Raw genomic sequence first — 26,690 nt, forward strand, 5'->3', positions numbered from 1 at the left:
TTGTCATCAGTGAAGTAAGATCCAATATGTACTTCCATGTAATCTTAAGTCTTTTATTTGTCTTTTCAATTTGTCTGCCCTGAAATGTTGTTCAATGGAAATATTAGCACTTGATATTTTTCTTCCAGGGCTATTATGTTTGCTTACATAATCATTTTACTCCTTTCCATCCACAACAGAATAAAGAAAATTCCCAGCTGGAATCCTCTGCAGGGATGAGTGTCTTCTGTGCAGAGCTTGAGTGGAAGCCCAAGCACTGAGCAGCTATTTTTCTTTTCAACAGGAGAAAAACGTGTACTATCTTAGCAGTATTACTTGTACTCCTCCCATTATTGATGTAATCCCTCTGCATTCCATCAAACTAATGTCTTCTAGCAAAAATACATGAAGGAAAAAGGAAGGACTATTTGTAATTATTTTCATTTGTCAAGCAAGTTAGTGCTTGTTCTGTCTTTACTGTGTGCATTTGAAACTGAGTTCTCCATCCTACATCACTGTAGCATTTGAGCTCCTCACAGTCTTTTTGGTGCTCACCATTGCAGCACAGTAAATATTTTTTTTTAAATTGCTCTTGTACAGAGAAGTAATTATGAGTAAAGAAGTTTTTTAAAGTTACATGTTGAAGAATTTTTCTGTGTATTTCAATTACTTCATTGGGTATTAAAATTCTGGTAATCTGAGTTATGTTCACTACCAAGCCTAGAGCTGCATCTCCTTTGCTTGATGTGAGTATGGCAAATGGTAGTGATGGGTAGCAGGCCTCTAAACAGCGTTTGATTAGACCACAGAGGTAATGTGTTTGGCAAAGCCAGCTACAAAAACTCCTCCAGATTGTGAGGTTTCTCTTGGTCTTTGGGACGTGGAGAGTTAATTTCCTTCTCTTCCAGATGGTTAGCTGTTACCTGAAGCTGCAGCAATCAGCTGATGTTAAGGGACAACATTAATACCCATCTCCCTAACAAAATGTACAGCACATATCATTTAAGGAGTGAACTGGCAGCAAATTAAATAGTTTTACTGTTCGTGACAGAACCTTAATTAATAAAATCTGACTCCAAGTGAGCAATTCTGCCTCTAGGCAGAATTGTAATTAGATATTTTAAAGAATCATGTTTTTTTTTTTTTTTTCCTATGTTGTTATTGTAAATATTATATTTTTGGTCTTCAGTTTTCATTCTTGCATTCAGGAATCCTGAAAATCTGAAATCTTAGAGAAAGGGAGCATTACTATATTGTCATGTGATAAAATGTTGCTTATATTGTTTTCTGTTTGTAACTCAGGGGTTTTATTCATCTCCTCTGGTTACTTGCTGCTTTATTCTATGCATGTTGTTGATATTTTTAAAGGGAAACAGAGTGAAGTAAAAATTGACTGAGGGATAGATAAACTGCTTCAATAAATGGGTCTGAAGATTTTTGACTTGGCTCTTTGGGGCAGGTCTTGCAAAAAGCCTGGGACAAGTGCACTATACCATTGCTACTATCAGGATAGTAGCATTACTCAGTCAATTTTAATTAAAAAACAAAAGTGTATGAAGAGGCAGGGACTCCATAGAGATTTTAAAATACATTTTTTTTAAATCAACATTGTAAAGTTAACTTATTTTTAACTTCATAACAGAAAGACTTTATGACAGAACAACTAGCTTTTGGGGGTTTTATATATTCAAATTTTCAAGTATTTTATTTTCATATGGAATGATAGTGAAAAGTAGTGTAATGTAGTATTGGGGGGGGGGGGGGAGTATTCTAGCTGTAGTATTCCGGGAGTGGTCTAATTGCCTTTAGACTATGATAATCACTTTATTCTCCAGTTGCCTAGATTAGCAATCTAGTAATCTTTTTCTAAAGGGAAATCTTACTCTGAAAATGAAATGGATTGTATTCAGTGCTGATGTTTGCCATTTTTGGCCCTCTGTCCTGGCTGTATTTAATAGTGTTCTTTATGGCAGACATATTTGTACATAAATGTGAGAAGACTCTGGAGACTTGGAGGTGCCAGTAAAATGGGTGCTGTTAGATGTGGTGGACAAATTTAGGATGTAGAAATCAGGTGCATAAATAGCATTGTGGTAGTAGGAAGCAGTGTGTGTGGCTTGTCTGAGTGGTGATGGCAGGACCCAGCATGTGTTTAGGTGTCTTTTTAGGTATGGGCCCCTAAACAAATGTCTGACTGACTGCTATTGCCTTCTATGAATATAAAACTTGCTGGTGGTGAAAGTTGCTACTAAAGTCTTGAGAACAGAAATTATGTTCTGAAATTAAGTCATGACTCTAATGCTAGTGTTGAAGCCAAGCATCTGGAACTAGAGATTTGAGTGAAATGTGAATGCCAGGAACCCATTTGTTGTTCATGTTGCATCAAACTTTGACACTGTTTTAGAAGTACCAGACATTTGTAGTTGGAAGTGTATTTCTTTCTACAGAATATAGAAGGCTCTATTTGTGTTACCTGGAAGTAGTAGCACAGAGAATTGACCAGATTTCCTACTGATTTTTTGAGTGCATATTCAGAGTATGATACTTTTATTTTTGATATTGATTTGAAAATGTGAACTGTTTACTGTAGCTTCAGATCAGCTTTCTAAATGAAGCTCTTTATTACACAGCAATGAGAAGTTTAAATGTAGTATGGTTCTGCACAGACTTCCAGTACATTTACTGATCTCTGGTGGAGACAAGATGGAAAAGATCAGTAATGCCTCTATATGCGTATGGAGAACAATTTTAATATTTTCAGTCCATTTTGGTTCCACAACTATTAATGGAAATCTTTCATTTCTTGTTTCAGCTGCAGGTGCTCACTTTGGGTTTTGTATGCAGTTTTGGGCACCACAACATAAGAAGATAGTTATTAGAGAGCATCCAAAGATGGGTCACAGGAATGGTGAAGGGTCTGGAGAGGAAGTTGTGTGAGGAGTGGCTGAAGTCACTTGGTTTTTTCAGCCTGGAGAAGAGGAGACTGTGGAGGAGACCTTATTGTGGTCTACATAGTCCCTTCTCTGTGGTGACCATGACAGGACCCGAGGGAATGACATGAAAGCTTTGTCAGGAGAGTTTTAGTTCTGATGTTACAAAAAGTTTATTTCTCCAAGGGGTTTAGTTGAGCACTGAAGCGCATTCCAGGGAGGTGGGCACAACACCAAGCCTGACAGAGTTCAAGAAACACTTGGACACTGCTCTCAGGAACATGGTGTAATTTTTGGGCTTGTGTTGTGCAGGGCCAGGAGCTGGACTCGGTGATCCTTGTGAGTCTCTTCCAACTTGGAATTTTCTATGATTTGAAGTAGATGCATTTGTATCTCTATCCTTATGTAAATTCACCTGGTTTTAGTAGCCCATGCAAATTTTAATTGAATTGCCAGTTATGGTTAAATCATGACAGTGAGAGACTGTTTAATATTGGAATAGAATAAATTCTTCTGTTAAAGGGTTAAAATGTTTTCTGCAAATAAGGCATAATGGAATGTTTAACCTCTGTTTGGAAGCATAGCCGTGTGGAGGATGACCAACAAGAAGATGGGACATGGTGTATTAAAACCTTGGTCCTTTCTTGCAGAATCATTTCTTCTTTTGAGGAATTGGCAGTGCTGTTCCAAAAGTGATGTTTTTCTCCAACTGTACAGTTTACTGGAAGGTTGATAAATATTCTTCTTGATTTGATTCCTTGGACAGATAAAGGAATCTATTTCTCACATTGGTAATGGTTATGTAGGCTGTTATAGCAGGTAGATGCTATAGCATGTGTTCTTAGTTCAGGTAGCCCTTGATACTTTAAAACCGTGACATTTTTACAGCACAGGTGAAAACGAATCAACATCATATTATTGTCAGAAACTTCTGGTGGGGAGGAAGAAGTTATCATGAAGCTGTTAAGGGGACTTATTTTTCTACTGCAATGAATTTTTCAGGTAATGAAGAGACTTAGCTGCTTCTTGTTACTCAGCTAATAAATGTTGATGTCTACAACATGATTCAAAGTTCACAGTAGCTGGAGCAGTCTCATTGTCTTCTATGACTTTTTGGGTTACAGCAGCCAAAAAGTCTCCTTGCACTTTCATTTGGGAACTGTGATTTTGTGGAGGCTTCTTGTTAGTGGGAGGCAACTGCTCTGAGTTGACTTCATTCAGAGTTGATCACAGAAACAAATTGTGGCTGCCTGTGCTCTTAGTATGCTTGTCAGTGCCTATTAATGTATTTGTCAGGCTTTTTATAGACAGCATGTGAACTTTAAAAATATAAATTGTTTATATTCAGTATGATGAATGGGATTTAATGGAACTGTTCTTATTAACTGGATGCCTATAGTATTTATGTAGCATTTTGCACTTTCAATGTGCTATACTAACATTAATTAGTTTACAGAACACCCCTGTACTGTACTCTAGGTGTGAAACTTGGTGTGTACATACCCATCAGCAGAATTGAGAATGTCCCCACAAATCTATAAAAAAATAAGTGAATAAAGATCTTATAATTAAAAACCTGTATTATTTAGTTTAATGTAATTTGCTAACTCTAACTTCTGTTCATAAATAACAGTAGATGACTGTGCTTGCTCTTAAAGACTCTTGGCTCTCCCGGGTATAATGGGACAGTAGTATGCAATAAACAATTTAATGTTTCTTTGCTTCCTCCCCCCCTAAATTATACTGACTGGTTTCTGCATAAATATATTTATTGTGTTTGTAGTGCCTAGAGGGGGACATTCTAAGGTGTGAAGTTTATACATACATTAAAAAACCATAAAACAACAATGTGCTTGATGATAAATCTGTTGATGTAATCGGGGAAAATGAGAGGGTGCGTATTCACAACAGCTCACAGTCAGATGTATATGTTTTCTAACCTGCTTCTAGGAGCAAGATTTTAGAACTGCTGTGAAGACATTTTTAGCCAGACTGTTAAGAAGTGACATAATCCAAAAAGACAGATTGTTTGAAATTTTGATCACTTGCTTAATAGAGCATTAAAGGTACCTAGGACTGATTGCTGCATTTTAAATTAACACTTGGTCAGAGAGGGAAAAACCTCTAGCACTCAGTCCAACTATCAACAAGGAAAAATATATTGTCTGTAAATTGATTAACTTTGATTATTGTGGCATTTAAAAGGAAGTGATATAGGAAAAAAAAAGTCCCAAACATTTATTGGATGGAGTTTGTTTCTGACAAGGACCATCATATATTTGGATAATTTAATGAGTTGGTATTGAAATTTCATTTCCTTAACATAGGGGAGTAATTGTATTATTTATTGCGTAACATTTTTTCCCCCCAATCTGGTTTAGTAATCCTACATTCTTATGTGGAAATGGGAGAATATAGAAGACAAGGAAAAAAAAAAAAAGCTGGAGGAGAGGGAGATGTCTTCTAATCTTATGTAGAACTGAAGAAATGTTAAGAGATTTGGCTAGAGCAGAATAAGTCAGAAGTCTTATGGTAGAAAAATAGTTGATGTTCAGAAATCATAGTTCTTGAAATTACAGTGTGTAAAGCCAGTTTGCCATTATAGTATTGAATGTTTTTGTGCATGAATGCACACTTACAAGAAGAAAATTTACTGAATGTTCCTGCTGCTGCTGCAATTTTCTTCCTTTAGATTATCTGTTTGGCTAGATGAGTTTTACAAAAGGAAAATTAGTCAATAATGCATCAGTCAAGTAGAAATAATTCTTTATAGGAATATTTGTCTTGGAATGCCAGAGTTTTTATTTATACTAACCACTTTACCCCAGGAGCTAAACAACTTTCTGATACCTAGTCATTTGGATTTATCTCCTGAACACTATTTTCTAGTGGCTGTAAAGTTATTTTACCTTTTTCTAGAAGTCATGGAATATGGAATCCTTTAGGTTGAGAAAGATCTCTAACATCATGATGTCCAAGACCACCACTAAATCATATCCCTAAGTACCATATCTACATGGAAATTTGATCTAGAAAACTGGTTGTTTGGATTTAAAAAGTAATAATCCCCAGCAAGTTATTTTTATGTAAAACAAGATCTAATTTGCTGTTAGAAAGAAGCTGGCAGCTTAAGCAATGTTAATGGTAAAACAAAGAGATGTAATTTTGCATCATAATATCCCTTTGGCAGTGAATTTTGAAGTTCAAAAGGTGGTTTCTGTCATCTGACCATAACCACACTTCCAAAAGGGCCAAGTGGCTGCTTGAAAAAAAAACAACACATCAGCTTTATTGAGGGTGTTGTAAAGTGGTGTTTTCTGTCTTTATGATTCTACCTATTTTGTCAGTTTTACTACTACTGGCCCTGCAGAACAGGTACTACCATGGGAGGCTGAGTTGGTTCATACATCACCTAGAGAATTGCTAATGAAGTTTCAGCTGCAAATTCCAGCTGCAAATTAGAAGCATAGAACAGTTTCACCTTGTTTATGTGGCTATTTATTATTCTGCTTTACCTTTTAATTTCTAATGAATCTGTTTGCTCCTCCAAAGCCTTAGTCTTGTTTTTATGTTCAACTCAAAAACTGATTGTCCTGTACATTAATTTTCAGTGTTACTGTTTTGAGCACAGTAGATGTACTCCTGTGCATGTCTTCTTGTGATCTGTGATGTTTAACACTGCATTATATAAATGTCACTGCAGTTTTAATTAGTCCACCAAACTTTTACTCCTAAATCAAAGGCTATATAGGCTTCAAAGGGGAACACTTTGATTTGCAGAATCCTGGTTGATTTTGTAGAGCTAACAGCTGGAGATAGGCAACTTCTTTTTGTGAGCACATTGATCTGGATTGGAAAGCTATAAACATAGAACCAGTCAGTCATTTTCACAGTGGCTTTTCCAAGAGAAAGTGCTCTTTCATTTCTGATTAAATGACATAGAATTAAAGAATTGTGACAGATGAGGGAATATGTCTATGTGCAGTTCCTCTGTTTTATGAATGGAAGCTATGAGGGCAGCTATCAGTGTGGATTAGAACTTCCATTTTGTGGCGGAAAACATGCCTTGCCTGAAGTCTTGAAAAAGGGGCATGAAGGGAGTTGTCATCGATGAGTAGCTGTAAGTTTGTAGGACATGGATTGCTTAAGGCAGTCATTTGTTTTTTGCCTAATTTCTGTCCCTACTGTTCTCCAGCATGGGAAAAGCTGAAGAATGGTAAGAACAGAGAGAACAGGGTTAGACTGCTTTTAAAACTGGTGTTTTAGGACTGAAAAACCAATGACTTCAAGAGAGAAATAGGAGCAGACAGAAACTGGCTTCTCTGAATTCTACTTCTAGCTAAAAGCCTTGCAGTTTCTTCCCATATTGTCTTTCCTTCTCTCAGATTAATAATGGGTTTGATAAAGAGAGTGGATGAAGTTTGAATGATTTTTTTCTGCTGTCAGAGATGCTATTTCGCTGCTTAAGAGAGAGATTGGAGTTAAGCAGTGGCAGGATTTTGCCCTACTCCAGCCTCACAGGAACACTCGAGACTCATTGCATGTGTGCTGTTCTCTAAAAATAAGGTGCTCCACTGGGAAGACTGCAACACAAATCTTCTCCCACTTTCCCTCCCTTTCCTCAGCTGATAAAATGAGAACCAAAGAGGTGCTCAGTAGCACTCTGTTCAGAAGAGCTAAAATCACCTGGATTTAGGAAATCAGTTGCAATGCAATAAGGATTTCATTTTTATATGAGGAGCATCTTAATTAATCATAATAAACTCTACAATATTACAATATGAAGATTTGCGTCTTCCTCACTGGAAATCTGTACCTGTAAAGAAGGTTCAAATGTTATTACTGGTTAGTGTGTTGTTTCTGAGTTGTTGCAGCTTCTCGACTGGAGTATTTCTGGCTACTTTCAAAAAACAGTTATCCACTTCAGCAAATTTTTTTTAGTATTAGTGCTAAGGCCTTGAAATGGCCTGAATGGCCCTGAAATGGCCTTGAAATATGTACCTAAAATTCCTTTCACAATATTCTATTTAGAGAGAGATCTTTGTGTATTTGTAAGGGTTTCAGAAATGTTGGGTAGACATGACAATATTTGCATACCCTATTTATTGGAATAGTTGTATTTATTTTTCTTATAAAATCACTCTTCTGAAGCCAAGGAGTATTTTGTGTATATCAACACCAGAGATAAATTTACTTCATCTTCTTTCCAGTTACAGATATCTGGGGTATATATTTAGATCTGATCTGAATGGCAGAGATAAAAAGGGCTCTGCACTTACAAGTTAATTTGTATAGGAGTTTTTACATTGCAACAATGAAGTTTTATTTCCCACAATTGAAAAGAACCTCTAACAATCCATGCTTAGAATTTTGTAGTAGCAAAAATCCCAGAAACCTAGAACTAAAAAGCCTAATTATAATTAATTGAAAAGGTTTTCTTTAAAAGCTAGTGGCAGTGATTTGCATAAATTCTTATTAAGGTGAATAATGTATTTTGTTCAAGATCCAGTAAACAAGCTTTAATCAGTTGAGCTTGAAAAATATCACCATGGAACTTCCATTTAAAAGTAATTACACAGCATCTATTTATGTTCTGAAAAATTACAAAAATGTATCTAAGAGACATCAACATCTTTCAAAGAGTAAAAAGCCATGTAATAAACATTAAGAGCAAAGGTGAATTGTTGTTCCTGGCTTTAAGTTAATTCCACCAAGGCAAAACATACCTGGTGGGAAGGAAGCCCAGTGGGGTGTCATATGAGAATGAGGTATCTGCAAACTATTTTTGTGCTATTTTGGTGAAGAGAACATAATACGCTGCAGGTGTGCTACAAGAATCAGTACTTAACAACTCTGCCTTATGTGGTGAATACCCTACTGCAGGTTTGGCTTTTTATTTTCTTCCATTTTGAACAGTTAAGCTGAGCTGGCCCTTAGAACATTTACTTATCAATGCAACTTAAATGTTTGTGTGTGTTTCTATCCTGTTTTAGTTTTCAGCATTAAGTCAGATGCAGTCTTTTAGATTGCAAGTGCTAATTAGCTAGATGCAATGTCTTTAGCTTGTGTTTAATTAACAACTTTCCTTTGAGTTAATCTATTTGATGTTAAGAATTGTTAAGAACTGTGTGGAACAACCATTATATTTTTTGTTTGGAACATTATATTTTTTTAGCAATCTTTTGGATGCCAAGAAGGGTGGAGTTTTAGGAATTCAGAGTGTCTGCTGTTCTTGGCAATACTTTCCTCTCTTTAAGGCCATAAAGAAAGGTGCACGTTAAAAAAGTTACTCTAATAATATTAATAATAATAGTTCAGTTTTATTAATTGATATTTATTATTACTGAAAGTTGTACTGAATCCCTTCCTTGCATTTAGTAAGAAGTCAAATTGAAACTTTAGATGCAGGCACTGAACTATCTAAAACAGCAGTTCCTGTTTCTGTAGTTGTGTACAGTTCTTGCAGTGTATGTCACACTTGTATAATTTATTGCACACTGTTCAAAGTAGTAGTTGACCTGGCTGGAACTGGTAGTACTGGAACTGGTGCCTGCCAACCTTTATTATGGTGCCTGTTCAAAGAAAAAATCATCACAATTTCGTTCTGTTCTAGTACATTTTTCTTGCTGCTTTCTTTTGTTTGATGACTTTTCTTTACAGTCTGAAATATAGATGTGGGTCATCTATTTCAGAATGGATAAGGATGACAGCTGTTAGGAAGTGCTAAAAACTTCATTCTCTTTATTTGGGTCAATATGACACTTGTTGTCTTTGACAGATACCTTTTATAGTAGATAGCAGTATGACCAGCGAGAAAACAGCAGTAAGTATAGCTTTTGTTATGTGTGATAACAAATTTGACACATCTTTCTTCATGATCATCATTTGGCATAGCTCTTTTTCCTTGTGAGTTTCTCTTACTTGAGAGACCTCAGTGAAATAAGATATTCTGATGTTTTCTTATACTATGAAAACTCCCTTAATTAAAAATCACCAAAAAGTTTGAAGCTTCTGAATGAAAAAGTATTTCATTATTACTTTTGGGGCTCTGGAGCCCAGAATAAGAAAATGATTGCATGTTGCTTCAGTTAGCAGGGTGCCCCTAAGACTACTGTTTTTTGTGAATGTTCAAATATTAATTTGTTTTTGATTTCCCCATATCACTGTGCTGTTCCTGATAATAAGAGATAGCTCTTGAAGCATTGTTTTGTGACTCAGGAGAAGAAAGGAAAAAAAAGTTTATTTTATTTATTAAAAAACCCCAAAACCCAAACAACAAAAAACCAAACCCAAAAGACCCCAAAAAACCCAGTATGGTGGTCTGAATTACTTCCTTTGTTTTGTGATAATTATCACCATTATTTCTTGTTTTATTATATTTGTGTATTTCTTTTGACTGTGTAAGGGCATTTAGGTTCTTTATTCTACTATTGTATTTAAACCAACCCCAAAATGTTGCCTGACTGATCTGTAGAGGAATATACAAATTAAAATATCTCCACATAAACTCTGTGTTTTTCCCTGTTGCTTCAATTTTCAATGATTTTACATGTTTAAAGAGCTAGTGTCCTAAGGATAACTGGTATATGCTAAGATTCAGTTGATTCAGCCCCTTTAAATGTTATTGGAGGTCTATAAGTGATGGGTGGCCCAAAACCCAAAGTCACCATTCTATTCAAATAAACATACAAAGAAAGTATGTGCAAGACCTTTAACTCTTACAGGAGCTTGGCTCTGTGCCTTGCTTCTGACTTAATGGAATGACTGATTTCAAGGTTGCCTGGGGCCATAACCACAAATAAGCATATGTATCTCTGAGGTCATTGAAACCAATTTTATTATTTTCAGACTTACTAGAAATAAGTCACCTGGCTTGATTTATACATAAAATTGCAGACTATCAGCCTACAGAAGGGCTGTTTAATTAAAAACTTTCACCTGATTTGTTGCCTTGTAATATGAAATAACAGGTGCTTGTGTCTCTGGAAAAACTGTTTTATCTTTCTTAGAAGTTGATGCTGAGTGTTCAGGGTAAGGTTGGAATTTAAGTTGAATGTCTTCATTGAAATAAGTGAAATAAGGCTTATATTCAGCAGTGCTGCAGTTCTCAGTTAGACTCCTGCAGAGTTGGGACTTCGATCTTCCAGTGAGTTAGAAAACGTGGTGGTGAGCTTTTGGGTTTCCTGTGGACTCCCAGTGCCTGTTATGAGCCAGAAGCTACCTCTATTCCATAATTTCTGCATGCTTTTGTCCTAAAAGACTAAGATGAAGAAGGGACTATAAGGGGAAATGAAGTTATTTGAATTAAGTGTTTATGGCTTATTACGTTCATAATCCAGTTAATTTTTTCTAAAATAGTTGGATAGCAATATCTTACTGTCTCAGTATTTCTTCAGATTTCTTTCAAAGAACATGGCAGTCCACACTGAAATCTTCATAGGCCTTTGCTGCCACTTTGTCGTAGTGGAGGTACAAATGGGTTGCATAGCTGTAATTATTCATTGGCTATGCCATAATTAATTTCTCAGTGTCTTTCTGTGTACCACAGCATGTGAGGAACTTGGGAAATTTATGATGCATACACAGCACTGTATTATTCCAAACAACTAATTTCCTGTGGTAAGAAATACATCTCGAATTCCTGATTATTTTGCAGCAAGATCAATGTAGAGCCCCAGAAAGGGAAACATGTCTGGTAGAGCAGAAACTGCTTATTCCTTATACTATTCTAGGTTGATTTGATTATGCAGAAATAATATATCCTGTTTTGTATAGCCTAGCAAACTATAATTTTCTTCATTAAACTTTCAGTGGCTTACAGTGCAAGGGGAGACAGTGAATAGGGCTCCTGAACTCTGAAGAGGTAATCTTCCCCTAGCTTTGTAGGCAATAGGTATTCACTTAGTTTATGTAAAGATTCAAATGGACCATTGCTCTTTCTTAAATGGTACATAAAACATGTGTTTTTTATGTCATCATATATCATATCATACAGCATTATATATCATGTTCTGTTTCTTCATGCTGTCTCAGTTCAAGCTTAGACAGGTGAATTTGAAGTTACTTCTCTCCAAAGTGAAATTCTACATTTCTTGTCTTCTTACATAAAGATAGAAGATACTTTAAGAGAATATGTTTGCCTTGTCAACAAATGTAAAAACACAGTTCTTGCACTATTTTCTGTTTGTTTTGTTTTTTTTTTTTTCTTTTTGAAATCTGAAAGTGCCAACTGATGTCTCCAAGGCAGCCTGTTCTCTGATTTGTTTAGGTCAGCTTCATTGCACTGAGTTGCCTGTTTTTTTCTCAATCTACCCATGTTTCTTCTTATTGTGATCTCAAGCAGTCTTCCTGCTTTGGCAACAGGAGAAAAATTATTACTGTTCTTTGGCAGTGCTAGGGTTTTGAAAGATAACATGCAATTTCTGTTGTGATAAAATGCTACGTGAATTGTGGTCTCACAGACCATTTTTTATTTGTTTATGAAGACTACTGAAAGAAACAAACTACTTACTTTTTTAAAGCTTTCATAAACCTCTGTGTGCGATCAGCTTTCCTCTGTGGGTGTCTCTAGACAGAACTTAGAGCTGTCATTGTCTACAGACCAGTGTTATGAAATGCCATAGGCTTTTGTGGTGCTTGGGTTTCTCTCATCAGCCAGGCAAAAATGCAAGCCTCTGTTGTGCTGCTGTCACGGATGGTTGTACTTTAATGTTAGAGTGGGCAGTTAAGCCTAGCAGTTAAATATTGTATCGATCTTCCAGAAGATCTTCAGACATTCACTTATAGAAGGATACTACTTTGGAAAGTTAAAGCTGCTTGGAGGAAAAAAACCCAAAAATCACAGAACTCACTAGTAGAGAAGAGTGCAAGTGCTTGGCTAGGAGAGAACTGGAGAGACTTGGAAATCTGGCATGTTTCAGTTCAAAGCTCCCTGCTTTTTTAGTGCAGCTTGACTTAGCTCTAGTTTTATTGTCAAGAAAGGTTGATCAGTTTTGTGAATCAGGTAATGGCTTCAATTTACCTGAATTGCTGTCTGAGATCCGTCTTGCTAGCTGCCTGCCTCCTGATAGCTGTTCAAAAACATAGAAAGGAATGGGGTTTGGTTGTTTTGTTTTTATGCTTGTAAGTCAAAAAAGTGTACAGAAAGGCTTATGCCAATTGCAGTTGATTGTAAAACCTACTGGTTTTAGTGACATAAAGAGTAGGTTATTCCAATACCAATGTGAACTAAAGCTAATGTAGCAGAAATTGGGACTTGATCCTATGTGTTCTGATAGCATATTTCAACTAATTTGTCATTTCCTGACTTTTTACCTCAGTATTTGACTGCATCCAGTAAAATCCTCGAGAGTATGCTTGATACAAACTTGCATATAATGATAACTGTAAAACACATATTTATTCCAAAATAACTGTGAGTAGTTGTTTTGATGTTGTTCCCAAACTGTTGCCTGCTATCTGGGTGCTCTAAGCAGCCAATTCAGAGAAAATAAAATTTATTTTAAACTCTGCTATGGTTTCAATTTCTAGAGTTCCACAATTGCTATGGCATGCCACAAAACTTGTTCTACTCTTGTCAATCCCTGCATCTCTATAAACTATTGAGGCACAAAGGTGAAACAAATCAGTAAAAGTAATTCCAGCCTTTTTCAGTAGGATTCACACTTTGCAAATGAGTGGATGCCGTCTGCTCTGTTAAAGTACATTTTTGAAGGGCATCCCACAGTGCCCTCTGTAAAGATATTGAAGAGTAGAAAAAACGTCGTTCATTCATAGAATCATTAAGGTTTAAAAAGATCTCCAAGATCATCAAACCCAACCTTTGGTGAAATACCACCATGCCCACTAAACAGAGTGCCCTGTCTACTTATTTAGTACTTCCAAGGATGGTGACTTCACCAGTTTCCTGGAGAGCCTGTTTCAGGATTATGCTGAACAGTCTCTCTAGTCACTAGAAGTTGTTACACATCTTCCTGTGAACAAATATTAGTTTTAATTATCTGGGTTGTTTTACTTTTTTTTGTGAGAATTTAGTGTTCATAAAAATTGGTTTTGACATAAGTTTGTAGCAAGTTCCTTTTTTCCCTGCTAAAAATATAAAGTTGTGAAAATGCTCACAGGAATTTGTCTGACATGTCTGTGGCAAAGACTGAAGGTAAAATCTAACTCTATGACAAATGCTTTCTAGCCAGATTTTAAGCCCTCTATATATTACGTGGGAATTCTGATTAATAGGCATCTGAGAAGGAAAAGTACTACATTTTTTAAAACTTTGGAATCCTCTAAGAAGGTAGTTGAAAGTATTTTGGTTGTTTCACTGGTGAAAAACTATCATCATAGAGAAATGTATGCCTCAACTATATGTTAATATTTCTTGTTGCTTTTTCCAGCAAGTTAAACTTGCTTTGCTTTTTGTGTTTCCTCAAGACTATTTCACTGAAATGGCAGTACATCTTGTGGTTCATGATAGTGTAGCTGGACTTTGTAGGTGATACAGAATAAATTTTGGTAATCCTCTGGGAGGATTCCCTGGCCCTCATTATTATTTAATAATAATGAAATGGGACTATGACTATATTCATTATTATCTGCATATCAAGCAAGTTGATAAACTAGACTAGGAAGATAGTAGTGACTTAAAGATGAGTGGTGTCTGTTTGGTTTCTTACGACAGAATGCTTTTAGGAAAAAAAATTAAGCAGAAATTGCTGTCTAAAAATGGTACCTTTTATTGTGTGCTCTTATATTTTTGGGAATCTTTTATGTACATAATTGGGCAGCTTGTGAGGGCAGTTATACTAAAAATGGACAATACTGCAAGAAAAAATATGCAAGAGTTCTACCTTCTTGCCATTCAAAATAGTCTTTTAATGCTTCAGTATCAATATTTGCAAGATGCCAACACAGACTTAACCTAAATGGAAAATGCTTATTCTGTACAGTATTATTAAAAAAACCCTCAAACAAGCCACCCTGCAAATTTGCTAACATGATACTCTTTGCGTAGGAAAAGTGATATAGGGTGTACAATTGATGTGTGTCAGAACTTTAGTTTTATGCATTTATGTAGCTTATAGTGGGGCTGGAGGGAGTGAAGAGGAGACTTCTTGGCAATGTGATAATTTTCAGTGAGCACGTCTCTGATAGTTTGTAGCATGGCACAGTCTGGATTTCCTGTGGATAATTTAAGCCAAGGTGGGTCTGACTGTTCTCTGAATCACTTGATTCTTACAGAGAATAACATGACCATGATGAGGGATAACTCGGGTTTTTTGTGATTGGGTTTTTCCTCCTCTCCACCAATATGGATATTTCTTCAATATGAATTCTAAAGACAGTGTGAAGGTTAAATTGACAACTGTGGATATGCATGCACTGAATTGTTTTCACTGATCAGTTTTCAAATAATATTTTTCAGTTAAACCAGTAAAACTAAGTTTAGATCAGCCCTTGCTAATGAAGGGTTGTTTTCCTGCTTAAATAGAAGACTTGAAGAAGGAAACTTATGCACTGAAACCCTGTTGCATTTCATTATCCTTCATCCCCTTCAAAAAATAAGAAAATGAGAGTGTCTCTGTGTTGTGTTGTGGTTCAGTGGTTTTTCCTCAACTCATTATTTCTATATTTATATGGGTACATGTTCCTGGTTATTCTCTTCAGTGCTTCCCTAAAAATCAAAATCAAAACCTAAAAATTCTTTCAGGCTTTAAATTTAGAGTGTGTAAGTGTCATGGGCTTAGGCATAATTCTGTACAATCTTCTCAAACTTCCTGAAAATGCACTATCAAAAATAGATGAAATGTGAAAAAATAAGCTTTTATGAAGTTAAATTGCTTAACTTAATTTTCTCCAGAGTTTGCCACATACAGAGAAGTGAATAGTCGTGGGACTGTTGTATGGCTGATAAACTCTTTTTCGTACTGCTACAGTATGTGTAACTCTATTTTCAGATAATCACTTAAAATGTCTGTGTCTTGGAAAGCCTTTATGTATATTCAGAAGGTGACCTGTCAAAAAAGTACTTGGATAGCAATTCTCTTTATTTGGATAAGAAAATTAACATTTTTGGGCTAATTGCTATATTCTCAAGCCTTTAAATATCTGTCATTTTGCTATCATGAGTGGGAAAAATTATTTATGTTCAATTTTTTCAGTGGGAAGTGGGGAAGAGAAATAATGAAGTACGATATTGTAATGCAGAACAGTAAATCTAATAAGGCCTGCTGGGCCCACTTTTATAATCTAAAATAGATTTTAAATGGGCAGCAGAAGTTTCAGCTATGAATTCTAACCATGCTTCAGAAGCTGTCATTACATACATATATAAAATAAACAAATTGTGAGTTATTGCCAGGCAATCATTTGGCAGAAAAGAATGTTTTAAAGAGCAACTTCAGATGTACGTTTGAAAGAATATTTATCAGGTAAAAGCAAAGTATCTTGAGGTTTCAGAAGAACACAATTAACAATTTTATATTGCAGGATGTAGTTGGGAGTGAAGCTAGCTTATAGCTATGAGAATAGTATAAAGCATTTCTGTTTTAGGAATGAAAGTATCTTTTCACAGACCTATGGTACATGCTGTGGTGAAGAAAATAAGGGAGCAGAGACAAAGACAGGAGCTGTTCTTCTCCTTACATTTTTATCAGCTTCCCTTTAGAGGACATTGATGGTGTCCCATTGTTCAGCATATGGAAGTATTAATTACTTCTTTTATTTCCCACTGGTGTGTTTTGGTTTTTTTAATCTATGCATGAATACTCACATACTATGATAGCCAGTTGGAATTAATTAGGGTTTCAAATTTCACATAGTCCATCCTTTAGTATTTCTTATGTCAGACTAAATCTTAAACTGAGGGGAGTGAGGTATATTTAGTGTTTATGTTAAGGCCATATTCTTTCTCCATAGAAGGATATATATAGAAATGGAAAGGCTTATACAAAGGAGATGGAGTTTAAAATCTTTATAGTTATTTTTTGAAATATTTATTAGTTAGAATATAGTTAGTTTTTGAAATATTCTGGGTGGAAAAAAAAATTTAAGGCCATCTCAGCCTTCTTGTAGCCAAAATGTTTTGAACTTCTAGTTACATAAAGATTTCAAGGCTCTCTTAGTCAATAAGGAAATCAATAGATGCAGCATGCTTCAGTGTAGTTAAGGCAATTCCTAATAGCATTCAGTGTTATATGTAAGCATTGCAACCACTTCCTTCTTTTGAATAACATCCTGCATTTTTAGTTGCAAAATTATGAAGTCTAGAAGCGTGCAGCTGATGGGCTGCAGGATTATAGCCAGTCACTGGCAGACAAAGTCAAACCACAGCAGATAAAGTCATTGATGGAAATAAACAAGGGACAAGTTATTGCTTATTTTAAAATATCAATTTCTTTAAAATAGTGCAGTACAGAAAAACCTCAAAAAGTTTGTGTGTCTTTATACTGTGGTATAAGACTATAACGTTTTTGTTCTTACTGTTTTTCCTTGTGATTTTACTGTTTTGTTTTCTTTAGTATTTTAATTTCTTTGTTTTTGGCAGTGGTTGCAATCATCTAAGGGCATAGTTACAGTTGTCTCATCCATCTTTCCACTCTGTTTATATCTAATTCAGGAAAGTGTCATCCAATAAAGTTTTACAAATAAAACACTATTTACAAACCTGTTACTTGTAGATCCTGTTTCTTCTAGTACTAAAGTTGGCTGTAGAATTACTTTCATAGTCCAAAATACAGAATTAATATCATTATTTGTCAACATATTTTCCAGAGGTCCTGTACTAACTCTGTATAGAGTTAATAGCTTTCACTAGTAATTACATAAGATACAAAAATTAATTTTAAAACTATGCGTTGTCTTCAGTGTTTGAACTCTGAGTTCACCTCTTACTATACAATTAGAAAAGGACCATATTATGGGCAGAAATTAATTAGATACAAAGTTCTAGTAAGCTAATTTCCCTTCTGTGATGTTCTGCTTTCCTTTAATTAGTTTAAAGTATGACTTGATCCTAGGTGTTTCTATCAATCTGTATGTATACACTCATTCTCTGAGCCATCTAGCATCTCAGGATCCGATATGTCACTTAGCTAGTTGTTGCCAATTATTTAGTTTCTGAAAACACCTGAATTATTGTATTTTCTTTAGAGATTCACCTAATAACAATTTTTCTTGAGAAAAAACAAAAGCTGCAACTTGGAACTTGGAGGATGTACAGATTTTGGTCTTCTGCAGGTGTCCCTAGTTGATATACACTATAGAGGCTTATTGTTTTGGATTTTATTTTTTGGGTGTTGCTTTTTTAGTGGGTGGTGTTCTTTTGTTGTCGTTTGTGATAGGTCTCTTTTTGTGAAGAAGTGGCATGGGTAAAACTTTACTACCTGCTGCATTTGAAGGTAAATTCCACTTTATCAACTGAGAAAGATGATAATACACATCAGACATAATTGTCACCAGAATTCTACCAGAATGGCAGATAGTTTCCTAGACTATAATTAAACTTTTAGATGGATGTGTTTTTATGTACTTAAGCTTATTACCTTAAGACATCTCCGCATATTAAGTAGTATTTTCTGACTTTTACTTCATCCTGTCAATACAGAAAATGTGTACATATATATATATATATATATATATATATATATATATATGCATAGTATTCTGAAGGCAAGTATGACAAGCTCTACTTCCCTGCTTTCTGACCACCACCTGCCTAACAACCTGTAAGTAGTGTGGTGGATTTACTTAGCTGCTGTATGTTTTGGGGATGTGAAGCTGTTTGTACTCAAGCAAGTAGGCTCTTGGCAGTGTTTTCAGTCTTATTGTCTATATAAGTAACATATAGTCTAGACACCTTAGGGTGTCACATTAATATCCACTGTAAAAATACGTAGGGTGTTTTCCCATTGCTATTCAAGAAAAAAACACTAAATTAATTCTGTTTAAAAATGACTGAGGAAAAACAACAGTGAACCTCCATGTTCAACCTTGCCAGTCCATCACTATCTATTTTATGTGAGAGACATCTGGTCAATGGCTTCCTGCATGCACAGTTGGGAATTTTCTTTTACCTTTAAAATATGTTGTCTGCTTCAAATGCTGATGGTAATTTTCAGCATATGGGGACCATTAGCAATATTGAAGCTGGATATAAGGCTTAACTCGTTAAATCACTTTAGAATGTTGCATCTGTTTTTTTACCCTAGTGTTAACACCTGGATCAGTTTAACACTAGCACAGAAGTTTAGGACATATATAGCTGTTAATTTTGAAAACATCTGGAATTTTTTTGTGTGTGTATGCATGTATATGTGCACGTGTGAATGGCTGTCTCTGGCATTTTTAGGTTTGATGAATAAAAACTCAGTGAGTCGTGCTCAAGGTGTGTACTGACCTGTGGCAAATATGTGATTTATGGCAGGAAGCAGAAGCATTGTTTCAAGTGAATTAGAAATTGATGATTTTGTCTTTACAATTTTTTGTCTTTCCTCAGCTTTCTGTTTCTGAAGAACTGATAACTGAATCTAATTCCTTTCCTTCTCCCTGCCCCCAGCATGTCCATTTGTTGTATAATGAATAAGATAAGCCATTCTCCTGGGATGTGTGCAATGGGCAGGCATTGCAAATTTAACAAAGCAAGTTCCCTGCCTGAGTGTGCAACCCTGTACAGAAGCTGCTTGGAAGTAAAATGCCAATTGTGTTGGAATTTTGAGAGAAGACTTTCTCAGGTGTCTTGCTGCCTTTTAGTGAGAGCAGAGTTTGCAGCTCTGGCAAAGAATGATGACTTGCTTCACTTACGCCCATTAGCAAAATTGGACTAATTTGTGGGACATAACCTCAAGGTAAACTGTAAATGAAGCTGGAAGCAAGGCTAGTACAGTATTTGGTAATTTCCTTTATCCCAGAGTATTTTCCAGAGCCAGCAATTAGTATAATTTTCTATCTGCAGAGAGTGAGGGTGGCTGCTAGCATAGGAAGCTTTACTGGAGACAATCTGGCACTGCTAACCAGAGTGTGAGGAGGTGTTGCTTTGAGAATTTCTGCTTGAACTGGAGACCGAGCAGGGTAAATGGCTTGGTGATTCAGTAACTGGAGAAAAGACAGAGCCTTGCCGCAGCCAGGAGCCAGGGCAGCCCAAGCCCTGGGCATTGGGCACTTCCATGGGGACAGGGACAGTCTGGGATACAGGTTCAGCTCAGCAAGATGTGTCAGGGTAGGGCCTGGGGGGCTGGGGACTGGCCCTGCTGAGGTGTCCCTGGGGCAGGGGCTGATGGCCTTGGGAGACTCACATGGGCTCCTGGGCCCTGGGCTGCATTGGGGGAGCTTCAGAGACCTGACATGAGGTCCTGGGGCTGTGGGCAGGGTGTGGGAACCTCGGGAGGGGGGTCAGGCTGTCAAGGCTCATTCATGGCCTTGGAACCATATGGAAACCATACAGAAAGAAATTCTAACATTATTTAACATTTTGATCTATAGAAAATACAGCATTTGATGTGACTAAACACCAAGTAAGGTGGAACTTTTAGCTTCTGTATTCTTCAAGCAGATGGGCAGGTACTAGAATCTGTTGCATTTACATGCACAAGAAACTAGGAGTATTATAGAACTGCCTGCTGAAATCTATACCCACATACAGTTTGATCAATACTGTATCTTCAGGGCTTCCTTTTGATTTTTTTGTTGTGTGTAGGGCTTTTTTCATTGTCTGTTTCTTTGTTTTAATTTTGAATATGGGCAGGTCTAAAGAGAAAAGGATCAAGGATGCATGAAATTTATTGCTAAAGCTCTGAATAAGATTTGGCTGAATGAATGCCTTTGGAATGTACGCTAGGTTTCTTTGTGAAACAACAGATTACTTTGGGTGGGGATGAGTTCAATATGAGTGTCTGCTGTATGAAAACTATCACCTTAGAGAGAAGGCAAACTAAATACTAAAAGCTACCATTTCATGGGAGCAGCCTGGGAGCTGTGTGGGCTCTTTGTAGAAGAATGCTTTGCCTCCGAGGAGGGTGGTTGTGCTGGCAATTTTGTTGCCACTTACTTTATGTTTCCCCAAGAAAAAACCCTTTTGCAGTTCAGGGTTTCAACTCTAAATCCTGACATCTGATAGCCATTCTTAGCCTTTGGGAGGCTGTAGTCTAATATAGTATGTTTTTCTCAGAGGAAGGACTCTTTCTTGCCTGACACCTGCTTTATTTTTGCCAAATTCCTAGTTTTCTGATAGTGGTTCTTCGAGTTATACTACAAAAGGAAATCACAAACAGAGGAATTAGGTTTCAAGAAAAGACAACAGAGAAGGACAAGATAAATAATGTGGAAACAACAATCCTGTTTTCCTCCAGTGTTCTTTTGTGACTCACCTAAAATGAGAAAAATGTGTGTGGGGTTGGGAAAACAAATACAGGCAACCTGATCCACTGCATAAGCAGAAGTCAAAATGAAAATTTTCAAATATTCTAAAAAGCATCATCAGATCTTTAAAGGATTTAAGCTGACCTCTCTATAACCTCTATGTGCGCAAAGACAAAAAGGACATGCTGAGAGGAAGCATGTCTGAAAGCATTACAGCAGGATGCTCTGGACAATGGAAATGCTGAGCTGTGTGGTATTTGGAGTATTTGCATGGAGATTCTGTGGTGCAGTATATCAGTTTTGAGCATTTTTCTTCCCAGAACAAGACAACATTCCTGAAATGAATACCACAAAAAAAAAAAAAAAAAAAAAAAAAAAAAAAAAAAAGAAAAAAGCTTTGCTTACAGGTTCTAAGGAAATGGAGAATGTGACAGGAGTCTTGGAATATGAATTAGTCATGCATTTTAAATGTGGCCTTGAGTTTTACACCTTTTTTTTTTCTTCCTCATCCAAATTGAAAAATTATTTATTATAGGAGGGTATTTATTGGTAAGACAGATGTTTTGAAGAGAGAATGAGATAAAAATCATCTCTCTGGTTTTTTGAATAGAAGAGTCTTGAGCTGGCTAGATTCTTAATTACTTTAATAAAATAAATGCTAAATAAGTTAATCTCAGTAGTAACAACAATGCATCTTTAAATAATTGCTTAAATACAAGTAACTAATTAAATTCTAGTCATCTCTTTGCACTAAGCAGGTCTCGCACCTTCTCCCACTGCATAAATTTAAATGCAAATCTTTGGATTTGTACAAACACTGCAGGAGACAGATTTTTACAGTAACAAATTAGACTTGGGGACTGCTAATGGCTGGCATGAGTTCTTGCCAGTGGGGTTGTAAGCATAAATGCTGAAAGCTGGAGAATTTTTTTTCTAATCAGACTGACAGACTCGAGTGCATAAGCTAATACAATATAAAAAATGTTTTTATTCCTCAATTGAAAATAGAAGAAGTTTAAAAAGAAAGTGTTTTCTGTTGTCTGCCTTCAAGTTGTTGCAGAAAATGTTGCCAGTCAAAATGTGCACAAGATGATTATACAAGACCCTGTGCAGAAGCAGAACATTTCCCACTCCTACCAACTTCTATACTTATTGTTTACCTATGTTAGCTATGGAAATCCATTCCAAAATCTAAAATAAAATTCCAGTATAAAAGGACAGTTGGGGTTTTAGTTCTGATATACTGGTGCATCCATTGTTTCAACAATAGTGTTTTCAAGATTTTCACATTTCTTTTACATTTTAATTGTAACTCAGCAAATCTTAACTGATTACTCCTGGGTTAGACTCAGAAGAATGTCACTGAAGGGTGTTTTAATTTAACAGAAACAGTGTAATGTCTATTTCTAATATTTTTAAAATCCAATTTATATGGAAATTCTATACTAGAAGGAAGTTAACAGATACATAGTTTTTTAACACCATCTGTTAAAATTCAAAATTTGAATTTGTAGAAGTGTGATTGCATTTTCACAGCCTTTCATTTGTAGCCATTTTCTTCTGTTAAAATGAAGTTTTTATTTATCTTTTGTAGTCGAGCTATCAAGACAAACCAGGACCTTTTGCCTGAGACGCCGTGGATCCATATCTTCTACAATGACTTTTGGGGAACACTGCTTACTCACAGTGGGAGCCACAAGTCCTACAGACCTCTCTGCACACTTTCCTTCCGCATTAACCATGCTGTTGGGGGAATGGATCCATGGGGCTACCATCTTGTAAATGTCCTCTTACATGCAACAGTCACTGGCCTTTTCACAAACTTCTCCAGGATTCTCTTTGGCGATGGGTACTGGACCTTGATAGCAGGCCTGCTGTTTGCATCTCATCCCATCCACACGGAAGCCGTAGCAGGGATTGTAGGGAGGGCAGACGTTGGAGCCTGCCTCTTCTTTCTGCTTTCCCTCATGTGTTACGTGAAGCACTGCTCTACCAGAGGTTCCTCACCAAGTACTTGGGGCTGGATCTTGGGAGCAGGGCTGTGTGCAGGATGCAGCATGCTGTGGAAGGAGCAAGGAGTGACTGTTCTGGCCATTTCAGCTGTGTACGATATCTTTGTATTTCATCGACTGAAAATGCATCAGATCATTTCTGCTTTATACCAGGTGAGTCTCCTTTGTGGTAAGCTATCTGTGAGGCACCATTCACTGTTAAACAGGTGCTAAGTGTGTTTTTGAGTACACAATAATTCTTAGTAGTTTAGTTGACTCCCAAAAATAAGCTCAGATGTTTAATGCTGAAAGAACACTTCAAGAGCTTTAGTATGGTCATTTTACATTTTGTTTAAGCAATGTGTTATTAGCCATTGCAATGACTCGATGCTGGGGTTGGTTTTCTTCAATTATTTTCCTTACTTCCAGCAGCTCCCTCATTCTGTGTACTGTGAAGCACTGGATATCTTACTGCCTTTTGCAAAGAATTCATTTGTGCTCTTATCCTCTTGTATCTTGCAAACTCAGCTTAGTTTGGTCAGGCGTGCAAGTTCGGCAGCTGATATCATCAGCTTTGCTCCCTGAGGCAAAGATAAAACTCTTATTGTTCTAGTTTAACAGAGATGCACAGGACTTGGTGCATGCTTTTGACACGTATTTTTTTTCTTCCCCTAGTATTAATTGTCTTAATCAAATAAGTATTTCCTATTTTTTAACTACTTCCCCAAGAACAAACAAGTAAAATAAGTGAACAAACAAGTTTGCCAAATCCCCTAGCTTCCCACTCACAAAACTTTGTGTATTTTAGTGGTACCCAGAAACCTCAGTTAAAACCCAAGAGTCCTTTACAGCATTTGCTGTACAAATGAGTAGGCTGAGTATATATAATTTTGTTTTCAGTGAAATGGCTATCTTTCAGAAAAATACTGTCTTGAGAAAAGGAAAGCCGTGTTTCATTTGGACATGTGTTGTCTCATTTTTCAGTGAGATGTAGATTGCAAAACTGTATTGTTTCATTGCTTTGCTTATCTCAAACCTAGATCTGAAAATTTTGTTTTCCAGATGAATTGAAAAGAAATTATAGCTTTTGATAAAGTACAGACTATATAGCTGTAATATAAAAGGAAAGTAGTAGAGTAAAAAAAACCAACCCAAAACACCTAGTCACTTGTAGTTTCCTCTTAAACTGCTCTAAGGTGTTAAATTAGTTATTATGCTATTTTCTGACAAAATTCTTTCCTGGAGAGGGAAAGAATAATTTTATATTCACATATATATATATATATTTATATATATATATATGTATATATATTCACACATATTTGGGGTTTTTAACTCATGTATAATGACATATGTAAGATATCTGAATGTCAGTAGCCAAATAGTGTATGGTACATTGTGCATCTAACACTGAGCAGAAACAAATAGGAAACTGATGAAGTTATTGCATTTATTTTTTCCTTAAAGTATGTCTGCAGCAGCAGGCTTTATATGGAAAGGCACAAAGATGAGACTTTTCCAAGTGCTTCAGGGAGTTTAGTTAATTAATCTAGCGTTACCCTATCCTATGGAATTAAAAAATTGTAAAAACATTAATATGACAGAAAATTCTGAACAACTAGAAATTTTTTATTATTAAACACCCATTGCTCAATCTTTGCAGATATTTCTGATGTTTTAATTGAAAAAAGCTTGTTCTTACCTTCTTCCTCTTTTTCCACACCAGGCCAGAGTAAAATTGGTCCAGAAGAGACCTGAATAACACAGGTGAAATCCAAGCTTCCACATCCCAACTTTTTGAACATGAGGTCTCTATTCCTAGGTGTGGAGCTCTAAATTTGGATACCTGGCTTGTGAGGTTTTTTTGCACCCAGCATCAGAGTTGCCTTGGACCGAAAGCTGATGGTTTTGACAATTTATTTTTTCATCTATAATGCTAGAAATAGTAATTCTATGTTTTGTAGATTACAGACCTTTGTGGAGATTTGATTTTTGCTGGAAACACATTTATGGGGAAAGACTACATTGCATGAAAATATGAATATTTCAATTAATGGGCCAGAAATGCATTTTTAAAATTCACTAAATTACTAGGCTGCATGTTTCTTCCATACATGTTGAGGCTAAGTGCTGCTCAACCTGAAAAAATTAGAAAGAATTGTGTTCATGTACCTGTTCTGGAATTTGTTCTTCATGTTTCCCTAGTGTAATACTGGGAGAGGGCAACTTCAGGAGAAAAGGAAGGAAAAAGACATCAAACACGTCAGTTGAGGAAAAGGTAGTCTTTTGCAGTGTGTTGGAAAGCAAAAGTGTAGAATGGAGCCAAGGAAGAAAGGGAGATAATTTAAAAGTTGGTTAGCTCAAGGCTGTATTACCTAAATAAACAGTAACTGAATGCTTTGTAATGGAACAGTAGAAAGGTCCTATCCCTTTCAGTCTGCCTAACCTTTAGCTGAGCCCTGTCCAGCTGAGCTGATACAGCTGTTTCCTAGGCTGTGCTGCAAACTGAACTGAGGGGAAATGCAGGTAATAAACAAGCCTTTAGGCACCACACCCCTCACCTCAAATATCCCAGATACTTCTTTTAGGAATTAACTTTAAAGCTGAGTTTAGTTCAGTTATATTCAGTCCTTGTCATTGCCCTACAAATAGTTGTACAAACTAGCAGTGAGAAGAAAGATGCAGAGTGGGCACAGAAACAAGGGATGGAGAGAGAAGGCTCTGGGGGAGTGGCTGGTTAAGGACCTGGAGTCGTATGCTGCCAGACTATGATTTTCAACTTTGAAAACTATGGCATTTTCCAGAATATATAATATAAATAAATAAACAATTATTTATGGTTAAAGAATAGTGAAACTACTGACCATCTTCAGGATGGTAGTAAAGTATGAACTGGTACAAGCAACTTGAAGAATGCTCCAGCTGATGGTAGGTTATGGTATTGGGTGACAAGACTATATTTTTCCATTGTGTTTTTATCTTTGGGCCAAGTATCCAATGGTATTAAATGATGGCTACTACATCATTAGTAGCCATCATGGTTAGTTATCATATGCATCCTGATTTGTCACATCAAGAAAATGAAAACATCCCAGTGCAATTTGAGTAGACTGGCAGGGCTTCTAAACAAGGTAGCTGCAAAGCTGGACCACTAGCTGAGCAGATTTATGCTACCCCTTATTTAGAAGCTATTCTTGAGGCATCTTAAAAATTTATATTGTAACCACTTATTAAATGATCCACCTCTTTATCATCTGTGTATTGGTTATTCAGTAGAACTTGGCTGCTGATTTTTTTTCTGCTGCCAGGTCTTGTATTCCTGTCTGCCTGTGATGCTCTCACACTGGCTGGAAAAGTCAGCTGGACTTAATTTCATTTGGATAGCTCTGTTTTATTCTGATTGATTGACATGAAGGCATTCGCTGTCTTTGAGTCAGAAGAT

General features: G+C 36.3%; 1 protein-coding gene across 1 annotated transcript in view; it reads left to right on the forward strand.

The window, feature by feature from the left end:
• The window catches only part of TMTC2 (transmembrane O-mannosyltransferase targeting cadherins 2), a 232,453-nt gene that overhangs the window by 75,933 nt on the left and 129,830 nt on the right, over positions 1-26,690 (forward strand). The window contains exon 2 of the mRNA XM_021528041.4: positions 22,852-23,422. Within this exon, the coding sequence (XP_021383716.1) occupies positions 22,852-23,422 (571 nt within the window). The remainder of the gene's footprint in view (positions 1-22,851; positions 23,423-26,690) is intronic.

Source organism: Lonchura striata, chromosome 1A, assembly GCF_050655825.1.
Source record: "Lonchura striata isolate lonStrDom1 chromosome 1A, ASM5065582v1, whole genome shotgun sequence".
NCBI lineage: Eukaryota > Metazoa > Chordata > Aves > Passeriformes > Estrildidae > Lonchura > Lonchura striata.